Genomic DNA, 21,974 nt, shown 5'->3' with positions numbered 1-21,974 from the left:
TTTGAATTGTGACATGCAGATTCAAAGAGCTGGGAGTGTGACTCTCCCAGTACATAGGGTGGCACCCCCACCCCGACTCAGCAAATCTGTGCAGAACGCATAGATATACCTCAAACACCAAGGATGTGCCCTCTTGAGTCATGACAAGAGCAGATACAACCCAAAGCGTACTTCAAGGCTTTATCACATAGCTATCCATCAATCCAAAGAAAGATTAGTATCCTCTAAGTAGGGGAAAAATGGAATCAGTAAATCCAGGTGGTCTCCCCACCCGGGATTCACTATGACCTGAAGGCTGCTTGTCATGTCAGTTTTCTTGCTCTGAAAGGGAGCTTAGGACGAAAAATGCTGTCAGTCACTGTGGTCATTCTTCCCATAGGTGTGTTACGTGTCCTTTTGGGACAAACCAAGTTCTTATTCCAGAAGTACTCGGGCCTAGTACAAACATAAGTTGCCAAAAATTTACATCTTTTTGGTTTTAATGTGCTTCAAAGGTATTATCCTCTTCTAGATTAAGCAAATGCCCATCAGTAGTCTGTTGGTTAAGAAGTTCTGACAGCCAGAGACACATTTGGAAGGATAAGACTCTTTCATCTAATCGGCTATCCTTGTGAACGTAGGCCATTTCGCTGATAGGCAAAGCATGGAGTATAGGATTGTTACTTAATAAACTAATGCAAACATCGTGTTATCAAGTCTAATTAAATTAACTTTAAATAGCTTACTAATTCAGACTCTTAAGCCACTTTTATTCAATTTAATTAAGCACGATTAATCATGGAGACTATTTAAATAAGCTACTTCCATCAAGTTTCTCTTCCATTTGTAAGTATATATTATATAAGTTTTTTTTCTACTAATATAAACTTCTTGGGGAAGAACGTCCCAATAGATTTCTTTTTAGAGATGATTATTCCCACCAATATTTAAACATGGGAAAAGTCATATTGTAATCACTTAATTGTTAAATTAATTAAATGTTACGGAATTTTTAAAAACCGAATGCAAGGTTGGGGATGGCTGAGTAGTTATTGCTCTTGTTGAAGAGTAAGGTTCAATTCAAAGCACCCACCTGGTGGTGGCTCACAACCATCCTTAACCCCAGTTCCAGAACGTCAAATGGCTTCTTCTGATCCCATGGGCACCATATATGCCCATGGTGCACACATACACATGCAGGCAAATTACTCACAAATAAAATGAATTAATCTAATTTTTTTGTTTGTTTGTTTTTATTCTTCAAGACAAGGTTTCCTTGTATGGTTCTGGCTGTCCTGAAACTAGCTATATAGAGCAGGCCGGGCTTGAACTCACAGAGATCCGCCTGCTTCTTTCTTCCTATTGTTGGGATTAAAGGCATGTGCCACCCCTGTCTGCTGAATAAATCTATTTTTTTTTTAATTCAGAAAACAAAATCTAGGTAGTTTTTATCTGAGGAAATGGAGATGTTTGACTCCTTGAGCCCACAGCGGGTCCCATCACCCACTATGAAATCAAACACCCTTTTCATAACAAACAACTCAACACCTGACTTCACGCAGAAACTGCAAAGGAATGCTTACAATCAGCGCCAACGGTAAAAACTGTGTTGGTTCTATTTTCAGGAAACGCAAGGGATTTCATTACCCTCTTTTGTTCATCTTTATGTTTTAATATCTATTACACCATCAATTATTTACTGGACACAAACTGCTTAGAAAAGATAACAGCTACCATTTTTTTCAAAACCAAAACATAAGATTAAATCAAAACTATTTTCAGATAATTTTCTTAGCCAACCTAATAAAGTCCATTACATCAGTCTGCAAACAGAAACTAAAACTACTTAAACAAAATTTGTTCCTTAGCTACAGATTCGAATAATTTTCCCACTCCACAATGGGCTTGCTCTGTGAACAACAGCGGAACAGACTGACTAGAAACCTTTCTTCCCGTCTTTCCCGCTGACTCAACAGCGTAGGGTCGGCAGAGAGGAAAGAGTTGAGATGAGAAAAGGCATATAATGTAAAGAACCAATGTCTTATCCTCAGGTAGCAGTAATCTGGCCTAAAGCTATGATTTCATTCCCAGGCCCTTAAATCTAAATATCATAGTACACTCTTCCCAGTCCCACCAAAAACGTTACAAACTGCCCCAAACATTTGACAGTGTTGAGAAATCCCAATGATCAGTTAACATACGCCACCGTCCCAGGTTAATCTGATGCTGCATCTAGATAGGAATTAAAGGGGAGGATAGGGGAATAGGGATGGTACAGCCAAACAACTAGACTTTTGACATATTCTCTGTACAACTAGTTAAAGACAAACACGTTAGGTTATGTAAATTTTAGGTGTAAGTGTAGGGTTGGAAATAATTAAAATGTTACCTTTGCCAAGTAATTCCCAATGTATCCTCACTGGTACTGGGGTATAAATGCCTGCCGTTTTGATTCACGGTCCAGTCACAAATCCTCAGCTGTCAATCGAAACCTAGCAGTCAGATATGGATCGAGCAGTACTACAGATTTTAGTATTTAAATGAACACATGCAAACTAGTACTGAACATGGCATTACTCTTACTTTCCCGAGAGGCAACTTAAAGAAAACAAACAGACAAACAAAATTAAAAACAAAACAAAACAAAAAAAAAAATCAAGAAGAAAAAAAAATCATACTATATAAAGCAAAATTTCCAGACTTTTCCTTAGGAAAAAAGTTATTGCAATATGCTTCTCTATTAATTAAAGCATACGGAGAAACAAGTGCTGAGAACATAACAATTAGCCAGTATTAGAGTATAAATTGAGCTGAAATAAAAGAAAACGTTAATAATGTTCAATAGAGAGATTATTTTAGAAAGGAAATAAAAATGCGTTTTTTTTTCTATGCGACATACCAAATCATCTATGCAGAGTAGAATAATCAATATCTGTAAAGCATGCAGTTTGCAAAACAGAAGACATGCAGTTTAGAGGAGAAAGGCCCCGCCCTGCATTGACCCTAACAGGTAGAGAAGCTGGGAGGCTTCCAGTGTCTCATGTTCCAAATTACATTTTACCTAAAGTGGCATGGTTCAGGAAGAGTCAAAAATGAACTTGGGGTCTATGTAAAATTCAGAGGCCTTGTCCTTTAAATGTTTTCCCACATGTGAGGAAGGTGGAGAAGGCACTAAACAGGGCCCGAGACCAATTCTCCCTGGATCTGAGCAGATGCTCTGCTCTCCTGAGCTCTTCCCAGGAACCCTAGCTGGCCCAGTTTGGTTAACAGCTGCCCTACAGTGCTAGCAGATTTATTGAAAAGATATATTGCTTATTTTTATGCTTAAGAAAGTAAACTTATCTGTCATTGCAGGGGCAGGGCTGGGGGACAGTCTAGAAAATCGTGGTTTTTAAGTTTTAGAGAGCTGGGCGGTAAATTCACTGCATCCTACACTGAGAGGGAGCTGCCTTGCTGAACACACCTGGATCGCCTCTTCTGGGAATTTCTAGATGTCCTTTACACTTCGGACAAATTGCTTTAACTTTGTCCCCAAAGCACAGGGCTTTAAAAAATGAGCTATTAACTCTCAGACTCCAGTTTCTTCACAGCTGAAGAGCGACCATGAGGTTTCAGAATACTAGCTTTTATCTGAAAATGTAATCTAAAATTTTGAAGGTGCATTTAAAGTTCTTGGATATTTAAAGTAGAACTTGTTTTCCAAAGAACTGGAAAAAGTCCCCTCGGGTAGACAGAGAGAAAGATGCAGAGATGGCTGAATGGCTGGAATCTGCTCAGCTTGATGTTATAAAGGACTCATAAATCAGAAAGTAAACAGAAACAAAGTAGGTATTTTGGAAACAAGTCATAATATGCGTACAAAGGAGGAAAATATATACCTATTCTCTTTTAAACAGATGACATATTCCTGCTATTTCAAAGAAGAAAATATGTTTAGTCTATAGTGTATGAGAAACAACATTGCAAGATTTGTTTCTGAGGGGACATGGCGGGGGGGTGGATACACAAGATCTCACTGTGTAGCTCAGGCTGTCCTTGGACACTTTGTCCTCAGCCTCACAGTAGACTGGGATTACAGGCCTAGCCTCACAGTAGACTGGGATTACAGGCCTACCCAGTAGTGCAGAATTTGGGCTTTTTTCCTTCCTTCTTTCCTTTTCCTTCCTTCCTTCCTTCCTTCCTTCCTTCCTTCCTTCCTTCCTTCCTTCCTTCCTTCCTTCCTTCCTTCCTTCCTTCCTTCCTTCCGTGTGTGCGCGTGTGCATGTGAGTTCTCTGAGGGGCCCTTCTAGACAGAAATTCAGTATGCTAGGCTACACTGATAATCACCAGAAATAAGTGGGGCACACTTCAAAATCTGAACCTTGAAAAAAAAGAACTTGACCATTTGTGGTCACTTCGGGAGCCATAACCCCCCTCCCCCCCATCCACTTTCACCAGGGGATGACACTTTTGAGTCAGGTTAGCAGGAAGCGAGATGTACGTTCTGCACACCACAGCCAATTCTGCTAATGATTAGTCACAGGTTAATGTCTAGGGGACCCTCTGCTTTCTCTGAAAGCTAGTAATTCTGCACAAGACCGTAAGACCCCAGAACCACTCATGGGTGTCTCAGACAAAGCTGAGACCCTACTGTCTTCCTGGGAGTTTCATATGCAGATTTGGCCAGTTACATGCTGGTGACTTTTTTTCTTTAACCAACCCTAAAAACTGCAAGTGCACAATCTTTGGCTTCATCCTGAGCATTTAAAATCAATGTAAGTTCTCACTTTTCTTTCCTACATATACTTTCAAAGCGGTTAAACCAAATAAGCTATTTATTTCCACTTATCATTAATATATGTTCTTATGCGTACATGTACACACTTATGTCTTTTAAAAATATTTTTTCCCTAAAACAGAAAAAATGTTAAATATATACAAAATGATCAAAAATTGTATTTAAGAATAATTTAATGTCAAAGAAGTTGGCAAGATACCAGTTGAATTAATATTGAATCATTGAATTAATTTTCACCCGTTAACTAAAAATTATAAAATAAGATTTTTCACTTGTTTGCCTATATTATGGGCCAGCACTGCCTACACTTTCAAAGCATCTAAGGAGGCAAGTATTTGTGCCCGCTTGTCTGTTATCACACATTTGAGCCAGCACTTCTCTGTCTATTGTTATTATTATTATTTTCTTAACTATATTTGAACTAATAAACTACCCAAAAAAGTAAAAATTTAAAAAGTGTAGGTAAGGGAGACAACAGATAAACGACTAAAACAAAAATCAGCTATTATTCACCAAAGATTTCCCTGGCAGGAATGTCTAAGAAAATCAGCTCCTAAGTATCATATTTAACCAAGACATTCTTGGACCAGCAAATTCAGGACAGATTCTTAATACTGGAAGACTCATACTTAGTGTATTTAAGCTTCTTTAGAAGAACGTGAAACGTTTTACTATTATAATTCAAGATGCTAAACACAATTTCACTTTAAGTAATGAAGAGTTTTAAATTTGAGGTACTGACAGTTTAGCCATTGCTTTGAGAAAGGATGAGTGAAAAAGAAATTCAACTGCTGGTCAGGTGGAGGTGGCGCAGGCCTTTAATCCCTGCACTGAGGAGGCTGAGGCAGGCAGATCTCTTTGAGTTCCAGGCCAGCCTGGATTACAGAGAAAGTTCTAGGACAAGCTCTAAAGCTACACAGAAAAAACCCTGTCTTGAAAAAAAAAATTCAAGTTATTTCTAGTCAAATTTTAAAGTTGAATTTTAACCGGTACATAAACACCTCTATTACATTTTCGTAAGTTCAAACCTTCTGCAAGTGTGAGTTTTCCAAGTATCTTAATTTTGAAAATAAGAGGTGACCTCCTATCCCATAGCAGTCAAGCTTAAAAGACCATATGCAAATGAGTTTAGAAACCCAGCCTGTTGGTGCAGCGTGACCTTGTAGGGGAGGGGCCAGGTGACCTCATAAAGGGGGCGCTGATTCCCAGCTTTCTTAGACTCTAAAAGTCAGGCTTAAATCATATGCATATCTGTACCAAATACATAGCCACATGGCGATTTAATTATTTAATTTATATGTACCTATCAAATGAAAGAAGACTGTTTATAAAACCAAGGTATTAAACACATTGTGCCCAATATTCCAAGAAGAAACAAAAAATAAAGAAATAGGACCCACCCGTGAAGCAATCAGTATAGGGGTCAAATAAAACCTTTGTAAACTACAAACACAGCAGTAAAGGCAGGGACCTGCACATGCTCTGAGACTGCAGTTTGGAGGGGGAAGTTCCTGAGAGCACAATTCAAATGAGATTGTGTCAAATCAGCCAGTCAGGGAACTCTCTGGTTTCTTTCAAATGTCTGCTCAAAGAGACTGGGGCATAGCTCAGTTAGAGTACTTGCCCAGTATCCACAAAGCCCTGGGATTGGTCCCCGGTCCTAATGAGACATAAAATCAAGTGTGCTGTTATGTGCTGCTACTTCTAGCACCTGGAAGGTGGAGGCAGGAGGATCAGAAGTTCTAGGTCATCCGCTATTACATAGTGAATGAGTCCAAGGCCAGGTGGGATTCCCAATTAATTAAGAAATTAAAATGAACAGTCTACACATGCAGAAAGACCTAAGTGGAAATATCTGAGATACTGCACATAAATTAAGGTGCTGATAGGCATAAAGAATCAATATGGCCTTAAAGTCAAGTTTGTACACTCAGATGAAGGCCCTTCATTGTCATACAGGGGACTTGAGCTATCAAACGCATACAATTTGGGGAAGAAATAAAAGCAAGCAAAATGGCCCACTTTGCCAGATTCAGCAAACAGGCAGTGTGCTGACGGCCTGCCGTGATGACAACAGCTCTCAACTGAACCAACAACCCACTAAGTGTAAGCTGAATAACCAACACGAGCAAATTTACCTCTTCATTTGAGGTTTACAAGACCCTTAAGGGAGTATCTTGAATTGTATGTTTTATGTTCTCTTGGGTTTCTCCATTTCTCCTGATAGCTCAGGAAAACAGTCTGGGGGAGGGGGACAATGGAGGCACAAAGAAAGAATTTCACACCAAAGTCCGTGCTTTCTACTTACTGCTTGGGGGGTGGGTAAAATTTCTACTATTAACTACTTGCTTATGGGGCAACTGAAATGACCTTCCACTCATTTCTAAGTAGTAGAACTTCTGTGAACAGGGAAAATGATCGAAATCAAACTGTCAAGCCATTCTGATACCTTAAAGTCACTCTGTCACTTTCCGAAGCCATGCTTCTTGATACTTAACGAAATAAAGTTAAATGGGTATGGACAGTCCCTAAAATTAATCAAAATCACTGACTTTAAGTCATACATGAAGAATTGGAAACTAAAGAGTCCTTTTCTTTCAATGACAATTATTTATGCCTATAGACTTAAGGTGTTTAGATTGTTGGTGACAATGCGACCCCTTTCCCCTTTTAAGATTTGCCCAAAGTTAGAGACACCTGCTCCCATCAAAGGCAAAGGTCAAACTCCTCACTCCTAAATCTTGGTTCTCAGCATTACTGCACCATGTCCCCCGCACCATGTCTGTCACTGTCCCTCCACCAGGCCTGTCACTGTCCCTCCACCATGCCTGTCACTGTCTCCCTCCACCATGTCTGTCCCTGTCCCTCCACCATGGTGTCACTGTCCTTCACCATGCCTGTCACTGTCTCCCTCCACATGTCTGTCACTGTCCCTCCACCATGGTGTCACTGTCCCTCCACCATGCTTGTCACTGTCCCTCCACCATGGTGTCACTGTCCTCCACCATGCCTGTCACTGTCCCTACACCATGCCTGTCACTGTCCCTCCACCATGGTGTCACTGTCCCTCCACCATGCCTGTCACTGTCCCTCCACCACGCCTGTCACTGTCTCCCTCCACCACGCCTGTCACTGTCCCTCCACCACGCCTGTCACTGTCTTTTGCCTATGCAGCTCAAAAGTGTGTAAATATCATCTTAAGAATTTTTCCTTCTGAGAGTTTTTATTTCAGGAAAGAAGACAATTTCCCCTTGTGTTTTTTAGAATTTAAGGGTGAATTAAATAATTTTATTCTGACATTAATTCGAGTAGTACATCTAGAGCCCTGTCTTTGATCAGAAAGAGCGAAATAAAGGAATTAATAATAAAAGACAGACAGAAGAGGGAAGGATTTTATTTTTCAATTCAAAACTAGCCCCAAAGCTAAACATGTGCACAGCCATTAGTTTGACTAAAACTTCCTTTAAATGTGTTTCCTTTTCAGCAGGCATATGTGAAAAGTGACCTCTTACCATTTACATATCTACCCAGAAGTCACGTGATAGGCTTTTGCGTCATGCTGTCAATTATGATAACAGTCACAATAAGAATGGCCTGAGTGTTGATAGCCTGCTTCCTGGCTCTACAGAGAAGCCTGCTGATAGTCCACTTGTGTCCTTTTTCAATTGCTGGCTTCTAATGATCGGCTTTTCAATAGTTTTTATGTTCCAGGTTTTGGCTTTGTCATTTGCCAGGACAAATATTATAAGAGGATTTCACTTCATATCTTCGTTAAAAAAAAAAAAATCCTACAGAGGCAATTTCTTTAAGAGCTATTTTGTGTAACAGAAATCATTAACGTAATGAAAAGTGCTTTCGAATTCTACCCAGAAAAGTGTTGAAACTATTTCAGCATAACCAGTCGATAATTGAACTTGAAATAACAGTGTTGCACAGTCACACAGGAGCTGCAGTTGTGGAAGCTCAAGCGCCGCTAAATCCCACGCAGGGACAAGGCACTCAGCCAAGGGGGCGAGTCACAGAGAGTACCTGGTCAGGACATCAGTCTGAGACATCAAGTGAGAACAAATCTTACTTCTTACAAATAGGAGCTTCCTTGACTCACTGCCTCATTTAAGGAAGGCAAAGCAACTTCATCTTCATCCTACCTACAATCTCCAGTCTGTATCCAGGGTCAGGGTGTAACTCAACGGCTGCATGGAATGGTATAGTCTCCTATGGCTATACAGGAGGTTTCTTAGCTATAAACTTATAGCTCTAATTTACAATAAATTTTGTGATATTGATGTATATTACTAAAGGTTTCTGTTGTGAAAGCAATGTTTCACCAAACTGTAATTGATGATAAATAAGCTACATTATTTTTAATTACTAAACTTCCTATGAGAGCAAGTAAGTCCTCAAAATGGTAAACTTTTGATCCTTAGCATATAAAGAACTGATGTTAATTTAACTGAGTTTTCTTTTAATATCCATTTACATTAACATTGTTAGACTGGATTATAAAATAATTTCTACTCTTTCTTAGTAAGATCTAACATTCTGATTTCTTTCAAGTAGATAAAATTTAGGAGATGGGGCTGCTTCAGAGTCAACAGAAAGGAAGGTGTACAGGGCGCATGCAAGCTAGGAAGCAGGGAAAAGGATTTCATTGCTCAGGACTTCTTCACAGGGAAGTCAGAGAAGATGTCCCCAGCATTCTGAAAGTGTTCCAGATGAGGACAAGGCATTTGGCAGGAGAGAGCAGAGCCCCAGTAGCTAAAGAAGGATCCCAGAATTCTTCAAGCCACTGCACCATTTTCCAACAGAAAGGTTAACAACGGAAGGAAGCGCCAGTGGAAGTTCTGGTTTGAAAATTTCTCCTATGCCAGTGGCGAATGCATTAAGTCAGTCAATGATTCCTCAGACAGACCAGTGCTGGGCTTTGAACAATGCCCCAAACTATAGCAGGAGACGTAAAGGCAGGTCCTGATCACTTCTATGAGATGAGTATTATACTTCACAGGGAGGACTGGCTTTACGACAAGTTAGCAACTGCTATACGTGAACATTTCTGAACTATTTGCCATAATTAAGTGACTTTAGTTTTTAAACTTAAATGCAATATCACATTTATGTTTAGGTTAAATTCCAACATCAGAACAAATACAACAACTAATATTTCCAGACGGTTAGAAACTGGCACTAGTCAAGAGAGATAGCTATAAAATAGGGGCTCACAATGTGTGACCGCTAATAACTGTGTGGAACAAGCCACTGAGCTTCAATGCGTGCAATTCACTGTTCAAATCCGCCAGTATGGATGTCCTTAAGATCTTACATTTCCATGTAGGAATGTTAGTGTGAGGACCAGCTGTAGTGAAAGCCTGTCTGTGATGTCATTTTGTAGGAAGGTTATTAGAAGACAGTCAAAAACATCCAATAATCTTAAATTTATCGTTAACTTTAATTTATGTAAGCTATATTAAAATTCTTTTCTAAGGGAAAAAAATCCATGCAACAATGCACATCAATATTTTTCATAAGCTGAAAGGATAAATCTTTCTCAAGCGGCCCACATGAACTGAAGAATGTACCTGGTGACAATATTTATTTTGAAGGGGTCATGTATATGAAAGGTTATGGGGAATGTTTAAAAAGCTTCTCCAGACTAAAGCCACTGCCTTTCCAATTTTGAATTTCTCTTAGCTAATATAAAATGATTGATCACTTTTATTTCATGTACCCCTCGATTCTCCTCTGCATTCATCATTGAGTGCTTTAAACCAAATGCATTTAGGAGCTGCCCTTAGAAGAGCGGTCTCTTTTAAATCTTTGTAAAGTAATGAGAGAACACAGTAAATCAATCCCATTCTGCTGGAGGAAGAATAACCTTTACTGAAGTCCTTTAAACTATTTCGCTCCCTCCATGCCTGTATAGTGAATACGCAGTTTTGTCTCTGCTGCTCTTAATTTGAAAGGTAAAGAAAATAGATTTTTACAGGTGCTTCAGTTAAGTGATAGGCGTACATCATATGACATACATTTATGATGTTTTCTTCATGCCTCAACATCATAGTTCATTATGAATTTGGCAAACTGAGTTTCTTCACATGAAGATCTTATTATGTAAGAGATAAATTGTCTATCTGCTCAGTATTTAAAATGTTTACCTGTGGAGTATATGGCTTTTTGCTTCCAAGGATTAATACATGCCATATATTCATAAATAGCAACCATGTTTGAACTCAGAAAATATGTTCACATTGTAAATGGTCTTTACTCAAAACTGCCCACTTAAAAAACGAATGTCAGACTTTACGAGAAAGTGTCATAAACATTCCACAGAGTAAAAGAAGCCCAGATTTCTGCCCACGGTTGAGGTCCACATTTTCATTGTCCTGAGCTTTCTTGAGGCATCTTTAGATAATGTTAAGAGAGAGGGAAGTTTGGTATGAATGCACTTTTGTGATTACAGGAGACCCTGACAATACTCTTAATTGATACAAACTAAAGCTGCCCTGGGCTAAGACAAAGAGAACAATTGTTTCTCAATGGATGGGATTGGTTATAATATTCTAAATGTGTTCAGGCTAAAGGTTAAATAATGGAGGCATGTTTTTGAATTAAAAATTAACTGGAAATTAGAGAAGTGTCATAAAGAATAATGGCAAGTCCTATGACAAAAATATTTCTGAAAAAATTGTATAATTATTTTTTAAAAAAAAAAAACAAGTTTCCAAAACCTATAAATCCTGCATGTGTTTTAAAAAACACAAAGAACACATACATTTGTTAAATAGAACCGTAGGAGCGGTAACACATTCATATTATAGTAATTTTAGAGGTGAAAAAAAGCAGCATTCCAGAGAATTATTCCACTAATTATTATTTGGTATTTCCATAACTATACACAGATGTCTCCACTCAGTTCTCTTGCGCTCTGCGTTGTTATTTTAACCCTGCAAAATGTCAAGTATCTTGAATGAGCTATCATCTTTATGGTTTGCTCTGAACTCTGCATGTGGTGGCCTTTACTGTACACAGTCTATCACCTTGGCCTGCGCCAAGGAAGGCCTGGGAAACAGAGAGGCCACTCTAGAACTGAGTCCGTGGGCACAAGTAACTTCGCATGCTTACTACATATATAAACCTCATATAAACACAGAGACAACTTGGTGGTTATTCCCAGCTCTTGTCTTCTGCACTGTGGCCTCCTTTTGTTATGTAATGTTTTACATACTGTTCACTTCAAACTGCTCTGTATCCAAACTGAAGAACAGCAAACATATGCCTCATAAAATGCACTTCAGTGCTGAAGTGTGCAGAAGTATTCCTGTGACCCTGGAACCAGAATCATGGGATTTCTCTGTTGGTGCGGTGCCTGCTTTAGACTGTGGCTAATTTGTTCATAAGCCACCATTAATCCTGGCTGTAGTTTTTCACAGTTTGTGTAAACACTTCATTTGCATTAAATTTACAGCATTAATGGGATGTGAAATTTAAAATCCTACTTGACACATCAATGATGTAAGAAGGCAGAATCACTCCCCTCCCCCACCCCCCAAAAAAGTGTTTCATTGCATCTGAAATCAGTGAAGCAATTGAAATGTATTAGGGTAGGAGTAATGGTTCGCCTGTGAGCTCAGCTCTACCACACGTCCTCCTCCTGGACTAGAATATAAAGGAGGGGTGAAACATCTGGAGAAAACAAAACTGCTCCGAACAAACTACGTACTGACTCTAGCTGGCTTTTCCACGTCAGCGCCTGAAAGCCGCACTGGCTAGTAGGTCCTCAGTATGCAGGGAGACAGAACAGTACTGTCTAGCTGGCACCCAATGTCTGTGGGTGCTGTCACTACGTGCTAAGAAGACGGAAGAGGCCGTGAGCCAGTTTCAGAAACGTCAGACAGGTGAGAAGCAAAGAATAAATGAGGGGAAAAAAATCTGGAAAACTAAATGATCGGTTTTGGTCTCAGAAGCCCTGTGAGCCCCATCCTGAATCCAGATCTGAGAGGCAACACAGAGGAAAGCGCCGAAGCAAAGCGTGGCTACCCCATTCCACCTGGGTGAAACGTGCCCACCTGTTGCTGATGCAGGAAGGATGGGTCTCTTGGGTTTAGTCCCACATATCGATTGGCTTGAGATGTGCCTGAGGCTGTGTAGGCTGATTAAGGAAGAACAAAAACAAAGATAAAAATCGTGAACTGTCAGAATGAACACCCTGTCCATGTATAAGAAACCCAGAGAAGTGGGGAGTCACGACCAAAAAGGTGTTTCTCTTTCTCTTCTCTTTTGTCTGAGTGAACAGCAAACAACAGAAAAGAAATGGATTCAAAATCATTGATTCAAATCAACTATCCCCCCCCCCTCCTTAAAGGAAAAAAGATCTATGCAATGAACCACAAGCTATGCTTCGGTGTGGGCATCATCCTTACTGTGTGCTGCGGTGCAGCACTGTCTAAATGTCGAGGCTCGGCTACGCTGAAGGCCTTGATCGTAGATACACCTTGGACCTGCATCTAGTGGGATAATCAGTTATGGCTGCCTTGATTCTAAATGTGACAGTGGATGAAGTGACCGCTGCTAATGACAGGGTTAAGTGGATGCGCTTGCTGAGTATGAGATGAAAAGAATGTTTTACTTAAATGTGTAACCAACAAAACAAACAAATAAATAAATAGACAGATAGATAGAGAGATAAATCCACTAATACTTTCTAAGAGAGGAGCCCAGTTGGATTACATCATATGGAATGACTTATGATGTAATTCCATACATCTAATTATCTAATATGGGGAATGTCCTCCAGGTTGGTAGAAGCACTTTTGACCAAACAAATAAACAAAGAAAGAAACAAAAACAACAAACAAAACAAAAACCTTCGTTTTCTGTTAATGTGAAAGCAACTATCAATTGCTTGTGATTGGCCAGAGAGGAGCTGATGGTGCCTATGACATCTACCAGGTAGAGTAGATGCGGGTGTCTGCTTGTTACAATTACTTTTTGTACAAGTGCTTTCCTTGTGGGGTGAACTTCCCGCAGAAATATTCTCGTTTTTAAATCTACCTTTTTCAAGGAGCAAAAGAATCAGTCCTATGTCTCCATCTCTGGTTGAACAGAAAAACTGAGTCTGTACCATATGTTTTGCTTACAAGGTCTGAAAAGATTAAAACCAGTATAATTAATTAGGAATTCAGACACCAACTTTAAATAGGCTAGCTTTTAAAAACCAATATATTAATTTTTCATGTTCAATTTTAAAATGCATCATTTGACCTTGGAGATTTTTAGGTCAAGTTTTTAAAACACTGAGGATGCTCACAGGTCATCCTGCTAAATAAGGCAAGGATGCCATTAGGAGTTAGGATTCCCCACTCATCACCAGGCCTTGAGAACTCAATACACAGGCTGGGAAGTGAGAGAGGAGCTTTACTCTTATAGTGTGAACACCATGTCTGGGCTGTTTTGTTTGTTTGTTTGTTTTCCAGTCATTAAAGAGAGGCCTCCTTGGTCTCTGTTAACTTTACTGATGTATAAATTCAACATCCAGTTTCACATTATCAGTTGTGTTACTCAGTATTTCTATGTAGAAGCGGGGAAAGGCCAATGAAGCCATCTTTATATAAGCAAGATATTCCTTTACAATATTTTGGACATTTTATTAGTCAAATCATATCTCTTTTTGAACAACCTCTGCCCAAGTACACAGGCAATTCATTATAAAAGCGACTGAAGGTATACCTGTGAGAGGGCTCTGGTTATCTGGACTGAATCCTCCCCTGAATTTGATGGATGGATATCAACATAAAAGTAGGTGCCAGAAGTTTCTGGAACTTTGGTTTTGAGCATTTATCCTGAAGTAGTTTTTTGACTACCTTTTAAGACCATATTTTATGTGCTTTTATTTAAACTGTGTCTTAACTCAGAGAGGCTGTGACGCTCATTGTAAAAGCATGCATATAGTGTCTCAGTGATTATAATATGCACAGAAACCATCCAGAAGAGGAGTCTCACCCATTTTTGCATTTAGGGAAGCACTTACTAGGGTGGGACTCTTTGCTAGGCGTGGGTTACCAAGCATCGCTGAATAGTCATGTATATTCTAAGCCTCTCTGGACTTGTTGCTTTGTAGGGCTCATGAAGTCTCATAAAATAAGTGCTGAATAGTCCCTGTGTGCCTAAGGTATTGCCCATTTTTTTGGGGATAGTTTCTTTATGTTTTTAGAAAACATTTAAAAAAAAAGAATGAGAGAAGAGAGAGAGTGAGAGCCAATGATGTCTCTGATGGTATAATTAATTCCATGAGGGAACTTTCAGAGCACAAAGGTTTTCTTTGCTCTCTGCAAGAAAAACCATCAGAATCTGAGAAACACGTCATAGTGATGGAACCCGCCAGTGCCTCCCAGATGAAACCTCATCAGTTGCCCATCTGGGCCCATCAGCGCCCTTTAAGAAGCTGGTAGTTTGGGTGAAGCCAACTGAAGATGGATTGATTCCTCATCTAATTCTGAATGTTCTATATGCTAACTTGGAGGAATCATTTGACTTACGGATGTACGCTACAGAAGGTTGCTACCATTTACAATGCGATGGCCATGCTAACACGCATAGGATCTGATTGTCAGGTGATAGCCAAAACAACCAAAAGATTTAAAGAAAAAGCTGTAGATAATGAAAGTGTAGGTACCTCACACCTACCTAACCCTGCTCAGCACAGTGTGTGACTGCTTCTCACAGTGACACAAGCTACAGTGAGGTAAACATGTAATTATCTGGCAAAGGCACTGATTCTATTCGCTTGGGGGAGGGGTTTGATTTCTAGAAATGCTCCAATAAGTGATAATTATCTAATCTCTCTTCTGGTGATGGAAAACCTTTGTATACTGTGTTGTGTTATTGGTGTAATTTCAATGTCTACCTTGAACAAGCAGGCATGGGTTATTACTTTTGTTGTGGGCTGTTTGCTCAAAAATAAAATGCATGCTTCTCCCCTGTCAAATATGATGCACTAACGGAAATTTGATAAGAGAGAGCATGTGACAGCTGGGCCACATCCATGCCTGCTAGCTCCACTTAAATGAGAAATCTCCATCTGCTCAGGTAGCCGGAAAAGTCCCCGTGTTCTCCACCTTGGATCATATATCCAATGGTGCCTTCGATGGACATTTCTCATTTCCTACAGAAATACTTACTGGTTGCTGTAGGTGAAACTGCCTCACCTTCAGTGGATGTAGTGATGGGTTTAGTATCTGTCATGGTCAGGGTCACAGGTCGCACTGCACTGGGATGGGGAGAGGGTGCCAAGACAGGAGTGAAATGGCCAGGCACTTTCCCTACTACTTGACCACTGCTGTTAGGCTACAAAACAAAAACAGAATGCCAGGTGAAGCGATCCAAAAGGCAGTCGTCCTGTCCAACAGCGCCACGCGGGACACGCACGTGGATTCTGCACAGGGTGGAGAGTCGCCATGCAGGCCCTCTCAAGTCTGAGCTGGAGGCCAATCAACGGTTAGTAGTAAGAAGCAGCAGCAACAGTACTTAAAGGAAGGCTTGGACCATTAGTGCATGTTGGACAGGGGATTTCCTCTTTACAATACCCCTAGAAGATCAGTCAGCCTGACCCTCTCATTAGTAGGCCAGAAAACCCAATGGAGTGAGACTGCCGCCTAGCTCATACTACAGTGGAATTCCTTCCCGAATTCTCTACAGTAAGAACCCAGCAATCCTATGCTCTGCAGTTCATACTCAGTTGATCTCTCAGGATATTATTTTCCTTCTACGCAATGGTGTCACTGATACAGGGAGACAAAACGTCAAGGATGGGGAACATACTCAACACTATATAGTTTCCTTCATTGACAGTCAATAGTCCACACTTCGGCATATAAAACTCTAGCCTTCGCTCGTACACAGGTATTGCAGACACACATACCAGGCAGTTTAGACTCTAGGGTATCCAGTTCCCTTTCAATAATTTGCGACTACAAGCAGATAGAATGAGATGTAAAGCATCTAAGATTTCCGACACACACGGATTTATAAACTGCAGAAGTCAGACATTATGCTTAGGAATAAGACATCCCCACAGGCAGGGACAAGGATGTACCAAAGAGGACGCGAGGACCATCCAGTGCACGCTGCCGTTTGCTACACTTCGATCACTGTGCACGAAGAGTTGCATTAATGCTTGTGAGATTTTAGAAGAAAACTCCCTGTCCAGTTTCGGGAAAGATGCTATTACTTGAGTTTTGACCACTCAAAATAGTTGCTGTGGTAGGAGTAAGCCCCTAGGGGAGCATTGTCTGGAGAAAGCCTGGGCTGCATTATCCCAGGTAGAGAAGGCTATTTGTGGTTATAGTCATAGAACTATTACTCACTGCATGATCATTCTAAGAATTTTCTGGGAAGTATTCTCCATAAATATATGGTCTTTATAATCCCAGCTTCCCAAAGCAAAGAGAGTGAAGCAATATGTATCTAAATAGCCATATATAGATTATCACTGGATATTTCATTAGGAAAAGAGAGTTAACAGTACTTAAATATTTTGACTCAGAGGCATGGATTGAGTCTTTGGGTTAGGTAACAGAGGGACTAGTTCCTCTATTCTATTTTTTAAAATTGACTTTGAACTTCCTAGCTATTCATCATGGATACTTTTAATTAAGTATTTAACTTTATATCAGGAAAATAAACTGGACTTTCTTGATGAAAACCTATTGGAGAATTGTATCTTTAAACCAAATTTTTTTCAAAATATTCCACTGAATAACATGACTGTCTCCCTATAACTGGTGCAGCAGTAATGGAAGCAACCTACAAACTGCTGTGGGGAAGAGAAGGCATCTTAGTTGCTTAAGAATCCAGATTAGCATGATGCTGGATGAAGCTGGGAAGCAGTAGTCAGTTCCCCCATCTTTAGCTCTGGAAGGTGCAGAGGAACAGATCTACCCTGAAATGCAAATTAACGGGCAACATCAAAGCAGATACAATAGTTCCTAGAGGAAAAAAAAAAACATTTCTGCCATTCACTATAAAGACACATTTTTCTTTCTAGGTCAGTGGTAGTTTGTTTCTTTAAATAGACATTATCAACTTCTGGCTATGGGAACATTATAAATGACTGCTTTGTGTATGTCCTTGGAAGAGGAAAGTTCTCATTTTCGCGCTGGTGGTACAGTCAATGGCAAAAGTGTTTCTGCATAATGTTCACCAAAACAGTTCGTATCTACCTGGAGCAGGAGTCAAATGGCAAGAATCTCTGGTAAACACTGCCACAGAAGCTAAGTTTGTGCAGTGCACAGTCCGTCTACGGGAACTGAGTGACTACGAACGGACCGTTTTCTCCCATTCAAAAGGAGGAAAGGGGACAAAAGAGAGCACCCAATTCCATGCAGACGTTTCTAAAACCAGGGCCACATGGAGGTTTCACTTCAAGTTTTCCACCAGTTAAATGAGTGAAGCTATGTTCTAAAGTCTCTACCTGTCCAGCTGCTGTGGGATACAGGAAAGCAAAGGGTATCTTGTCTGAGGATGAACGGCACTGGCAGTGGGCTACCTTATTTACTATGCTCTTCCCAATACATACAATTCTGAATTTTTTTTTCTTTTTTGCTTTTGGCTTTCACCTAAGATGGGAGAAGGATGCTCCTTTAGAAGCTGGACATTTACTTTGAAAATATACAGGAAAAACTGTGACCAAAAGAGGCAGATTATCACCTAATATGCACTTTTAACTTATAAAAAAATCGAAATATATGTAAAACAAGCGCTGAATAATTAAAGAAATGCGTAACACTAAGGCCTGATTTTAATTTGCATAATTTTCCCCTTAACAGTGCCTAATTAAGACATCAGTTTAAAAAAAAATCCAATGGAACTCTAAGATTTTCCACACTGAATTAACGTTAAGGACTTTTAATGGATGTCTTAATTAGACTTTGTTATTCATGGAAATTCTACACAAATTAAAATCAGACCTTGTGTGCACAGTTCCCAGATGAGTCTAGCAAAATTCTCTATGGAACAGAGAGTTTTGAATTGATACTCAGAGAGCAAATTTCATTTCTAAACTGGTATCCTAAGATCTTGCTCCTTACTTAATTGTCTTTAGACATCATCATCACACCACATGGGCATTTTTTTCTATAGCACAAATAGATGTTTAACTCTCAATTGTTAATATTTAGTTTCATATATTAGTTAGTGAAACTAAAAGCAAAGGTAACTTTCTAAGCCACACAAGAGGTACAGTATATTATGTTTAAAACAAAACATTCAGAAAAGACCATCGTGCTTCACTTAACAAAGTCACACAAAAGTGCTCACAAAAAACTTTACAATTAATATGCATATACTTATGTACTCTGATTTTAGCACAACTTAACAGCAGAATCATAAAATATCCTATAAATTCCCCAAAGTCTTAAAAGTTGTTAGAAGTGGACAGGGGCTTTTGAGATAAAACAGCAAAGCCTGATACTAGACCATAAGATCAAAATTACATTAGAGACCTGAATACTGTAACTACTGATAAACTCATTATTGGCACAAAGACTGTCTAGCTGGCTGTGCAAAAAACCATGATCCAGAGTGAGGATGCACAAGAGATACTGCACTTATACAATGAATCCCTGAAGGGATGCTGAGGGACTGAGAGAGATGACAGGAGAGAGAGAGAGAAAGAGAGAGAGAGAGAGAGAGAGAGAGAGAGAGAGAGAGAGAGGATAGATAGACATAGATAGATAGATAGGTAGATAGATAGATAGATAGATAGATAGATAGATAGATAGATAGATAGATAGATAGATAGATAGAGGTAGATGATAGACAGACAGACAGACAGACGGAGACAGAGACAGAGACAGAAAGAGCTGGAAATGCCATTCATTATTAAATGTAAGTCATGTCTCTGCAAAGAGTCAGGAGTCATCAAAGGCTGCTGAAAATGTTTACATTGCCAAAGCTGATTTTAATGCCGAATAACTGGCCTATAAATACAGCTGTGAGTTCTTTTGTGGGTGTTTATTTTAGCACATACCTTGCTCCCGCCTGCAATAAGCACTTTGTCTCTATGTCAAACCAGGTATTTCAGAGGTGTGAACTCCAGTTTAGAGTGTTTTTGGCATTGAACATTCTGCATAAACTTTCTTTCAATCAATGAAAATCCAAAAACATAAAACCCAAAGCATCTTCACAAATTTATCCCTCTGGGGCAACATACTTCCTACCTGTCATTCAGCCACCTTTAAATAAGAAAAACTTATTGAGTCACCAAGAAACTTTCTGAAGACAGACTGCAAGGCTCGATGTTCCAGGCCTACTCTCTGACTAAGCTAGAGCCTGAGAACTAGGCCCATCCCACTCCCCTCGGGCACTATATTTATTTTGTTTTCTCTTATTTTTACCTGGCTGGTTTGAGGACTGGATGGGTCATAAGAAGGGACATAGTTCTTCAGAGTATCCTGAGGATTCAGGTGGGGAGGATATCTGATTGTTGGATGGGAAAAGTAGCTGGATGGGGCTGGAGGAAGGATAGCTTGCGTTGGAAACGGCAACGGTGAGGGTGGAGGTGGAGTTCGAGTTGAGATGACTGCAGAAGACACAAAAGAAAAACACAAAGGTTGGCTGGTCAGCAGACTGTCTCCCGGCTTCATTCCCTTCCAGTGCTAGAAAACAAATCCGTTCATTCCCTTGCTCCCACAATTAAACCACCTTTCAGTGTGTTTTCCCAATGCTAGTACCACTAAGGACATTTAGGCACAAAGCCACCCTACATAACAAACACATCTTTCTTTCCAGACCCAAGAACAATTAAAAGAAAACAATTTCTCCTGTATGGTAAAACTAGGCAAAGTATTTGAGCAAATTTGAGCAAATTCCTTTCCATTCAAGATATAGTCTTTGATTACAGGTGTTTGTCTCACTAAATTCAGACAAAGCTATCGCACTAATTAAGGACACACCAATTTTTCTACTATAACTCAAAATAGAAATGCAATTCAATTTCAAATAAATCATCTCCCTATACAACCTAGCTGACAGTTGTTTAAAATGAAAGCTAACAATTAACAGACCAGAATGTCAGGTCATGAATAATGGTCTGCTCACTGTGTAAATACCCTGGCGTATTAGCACATGGGCTGGACTCCTTCTCCTAATGAAGATGAGTCCTTTCCAAACCATTCAAACCAAAGATCTTCATCCTATGGCTATTTTTTATCTGACTCCAGCTGTTACTAAACAGAAGTTCAAAGGTATTGTTGAGATAAAATCAAGAAAAAACCCCACAAAACTCTTAATTTAAATTGATATATAGGTAAACATATGAATTTGTCCATGTATTTTACAATAGTATGTTCTACTGTCAAAATAGTATGATCTGCTGTAGATCATAGTCAGTGGTGATTTCCACAATAGTATGATCATAATGTTTAGTTCTGAAAAATAAACCTTAAAGAAGGAGAAAAATATTTTAGCCATTATCTCTATAAAGTTCCTAGACATGATTATATAATTACTAATTAAGACAACAAATTTATAAAAGTAAAGACTAAATCTCGATTGCTTTGATATTTTGATCCAAGTCATAAGAAAATAAAAACAGTGTTCCATGGCTTAGGAAACAACGTGAGAGCTATGTTCTCTTCCTGACTACAAGTGAAGATTGTCAAGAATGATCATCTTCAACTTTATAATTATGACAAAAAGAAACAGGGGACAGGGAGAGAGCCTTAAGCCACACTGCTATTTTCCTCAGAGGACCCACTCAGAACACGAAAATTTAGGAGCTCAGACTGCAGAACCACAAATTCAGATCGACAAGACTAGGAGACTGGTTTTCGGGACCCGCAGAGGCATGGCAACAGAATCCACGGTTTAAACCTTTTCCCTTCTCCACACATTGTGAGGGACAACTGTACATTTCTTACAGCAGAAGTCCTACAAGAATTTCTTTAAGATGTACATTCACTTGAAGAATAATTTAAAGAAATACAGATGTTTATTGAAGATCAGGCATCTTTTGAACTTAGTATCTAAGGTTTGTTTTTGTGGGTTTTTTTTTTTTTTTGACCCTAAGGCCGGATGTCAACAACACTAGGCAAGTGCTTTCTACCAATGAACTATACCCAAAGTCATCAGTGATTAAATGATCTTAAGCAGCTCAGTTTAGCTATGGATTTTGTTCACACGTGTACATAAACCCCTGTGAGATACACAGGTGCTCCATCTTGAC

At 39.5% G+C, this 21,974-nt stretch overlaps 1 protein-coding gene across 5 annotated transcripts in view; it reads right to left on the bottom strand.

The window, feature by feature from the left end:
* The window catches only part of Nfib (nuclear factor I B), a 216,549-nt gene that overhangs the window by 17,667 nt on the left and 176,908 nt on the right, over positions 1 to 21,974 (bottom strand). The window contains exons 8-11 of one of the 5 annotated variants that reach the window (XM_085686193.2): positions 20,146 to 20,330; positions 15,931 to 16,096; positions 12,820 to 12,902; positions 2,369 to 2,457 (exon numbers count right to left, since the gene is read on the bottom strand). In XM_085686193.2, coding sequence (XP_085542319.1) covers positions 2,369 to 2,457; positions 12,820 to 12,902; positions 15,931 to 16,096; positions 20,146 to 20,330 — 523 coding nt within the window. The remainder of the gene's footprint in view (positions 1 to 2,368; positions 2,458 to 12,819; positions 12,903 to 15,930; positions 16,097 to 20,145; positions 20,331 to 21,974) is intronic. The other 4 variants (XM_085686194.2, XM_085686195.2, XM_085686196.2 and 1 more) reach the window with 4 other exon arrangements.

The sequence above is a fragment of the Myodes glareolus genome, chromosome 3, assembly GCF_982192425.1.
Source record: "Myodes glareolus chromosome 3, mMyoGla1.1, whole genome shotgun sequence".
Lineage (NCBI taxonomy): Eukaryota > Metazoa > Chordata > Mammalia > Rodentia > Cricetidae > Myodes > Myodes glareolus.
The sequence above is the reverse complement of the archived record's forward strand: the minus strand, read 5'-3'. Positions and strand labels throughout refer to the sequence as shown.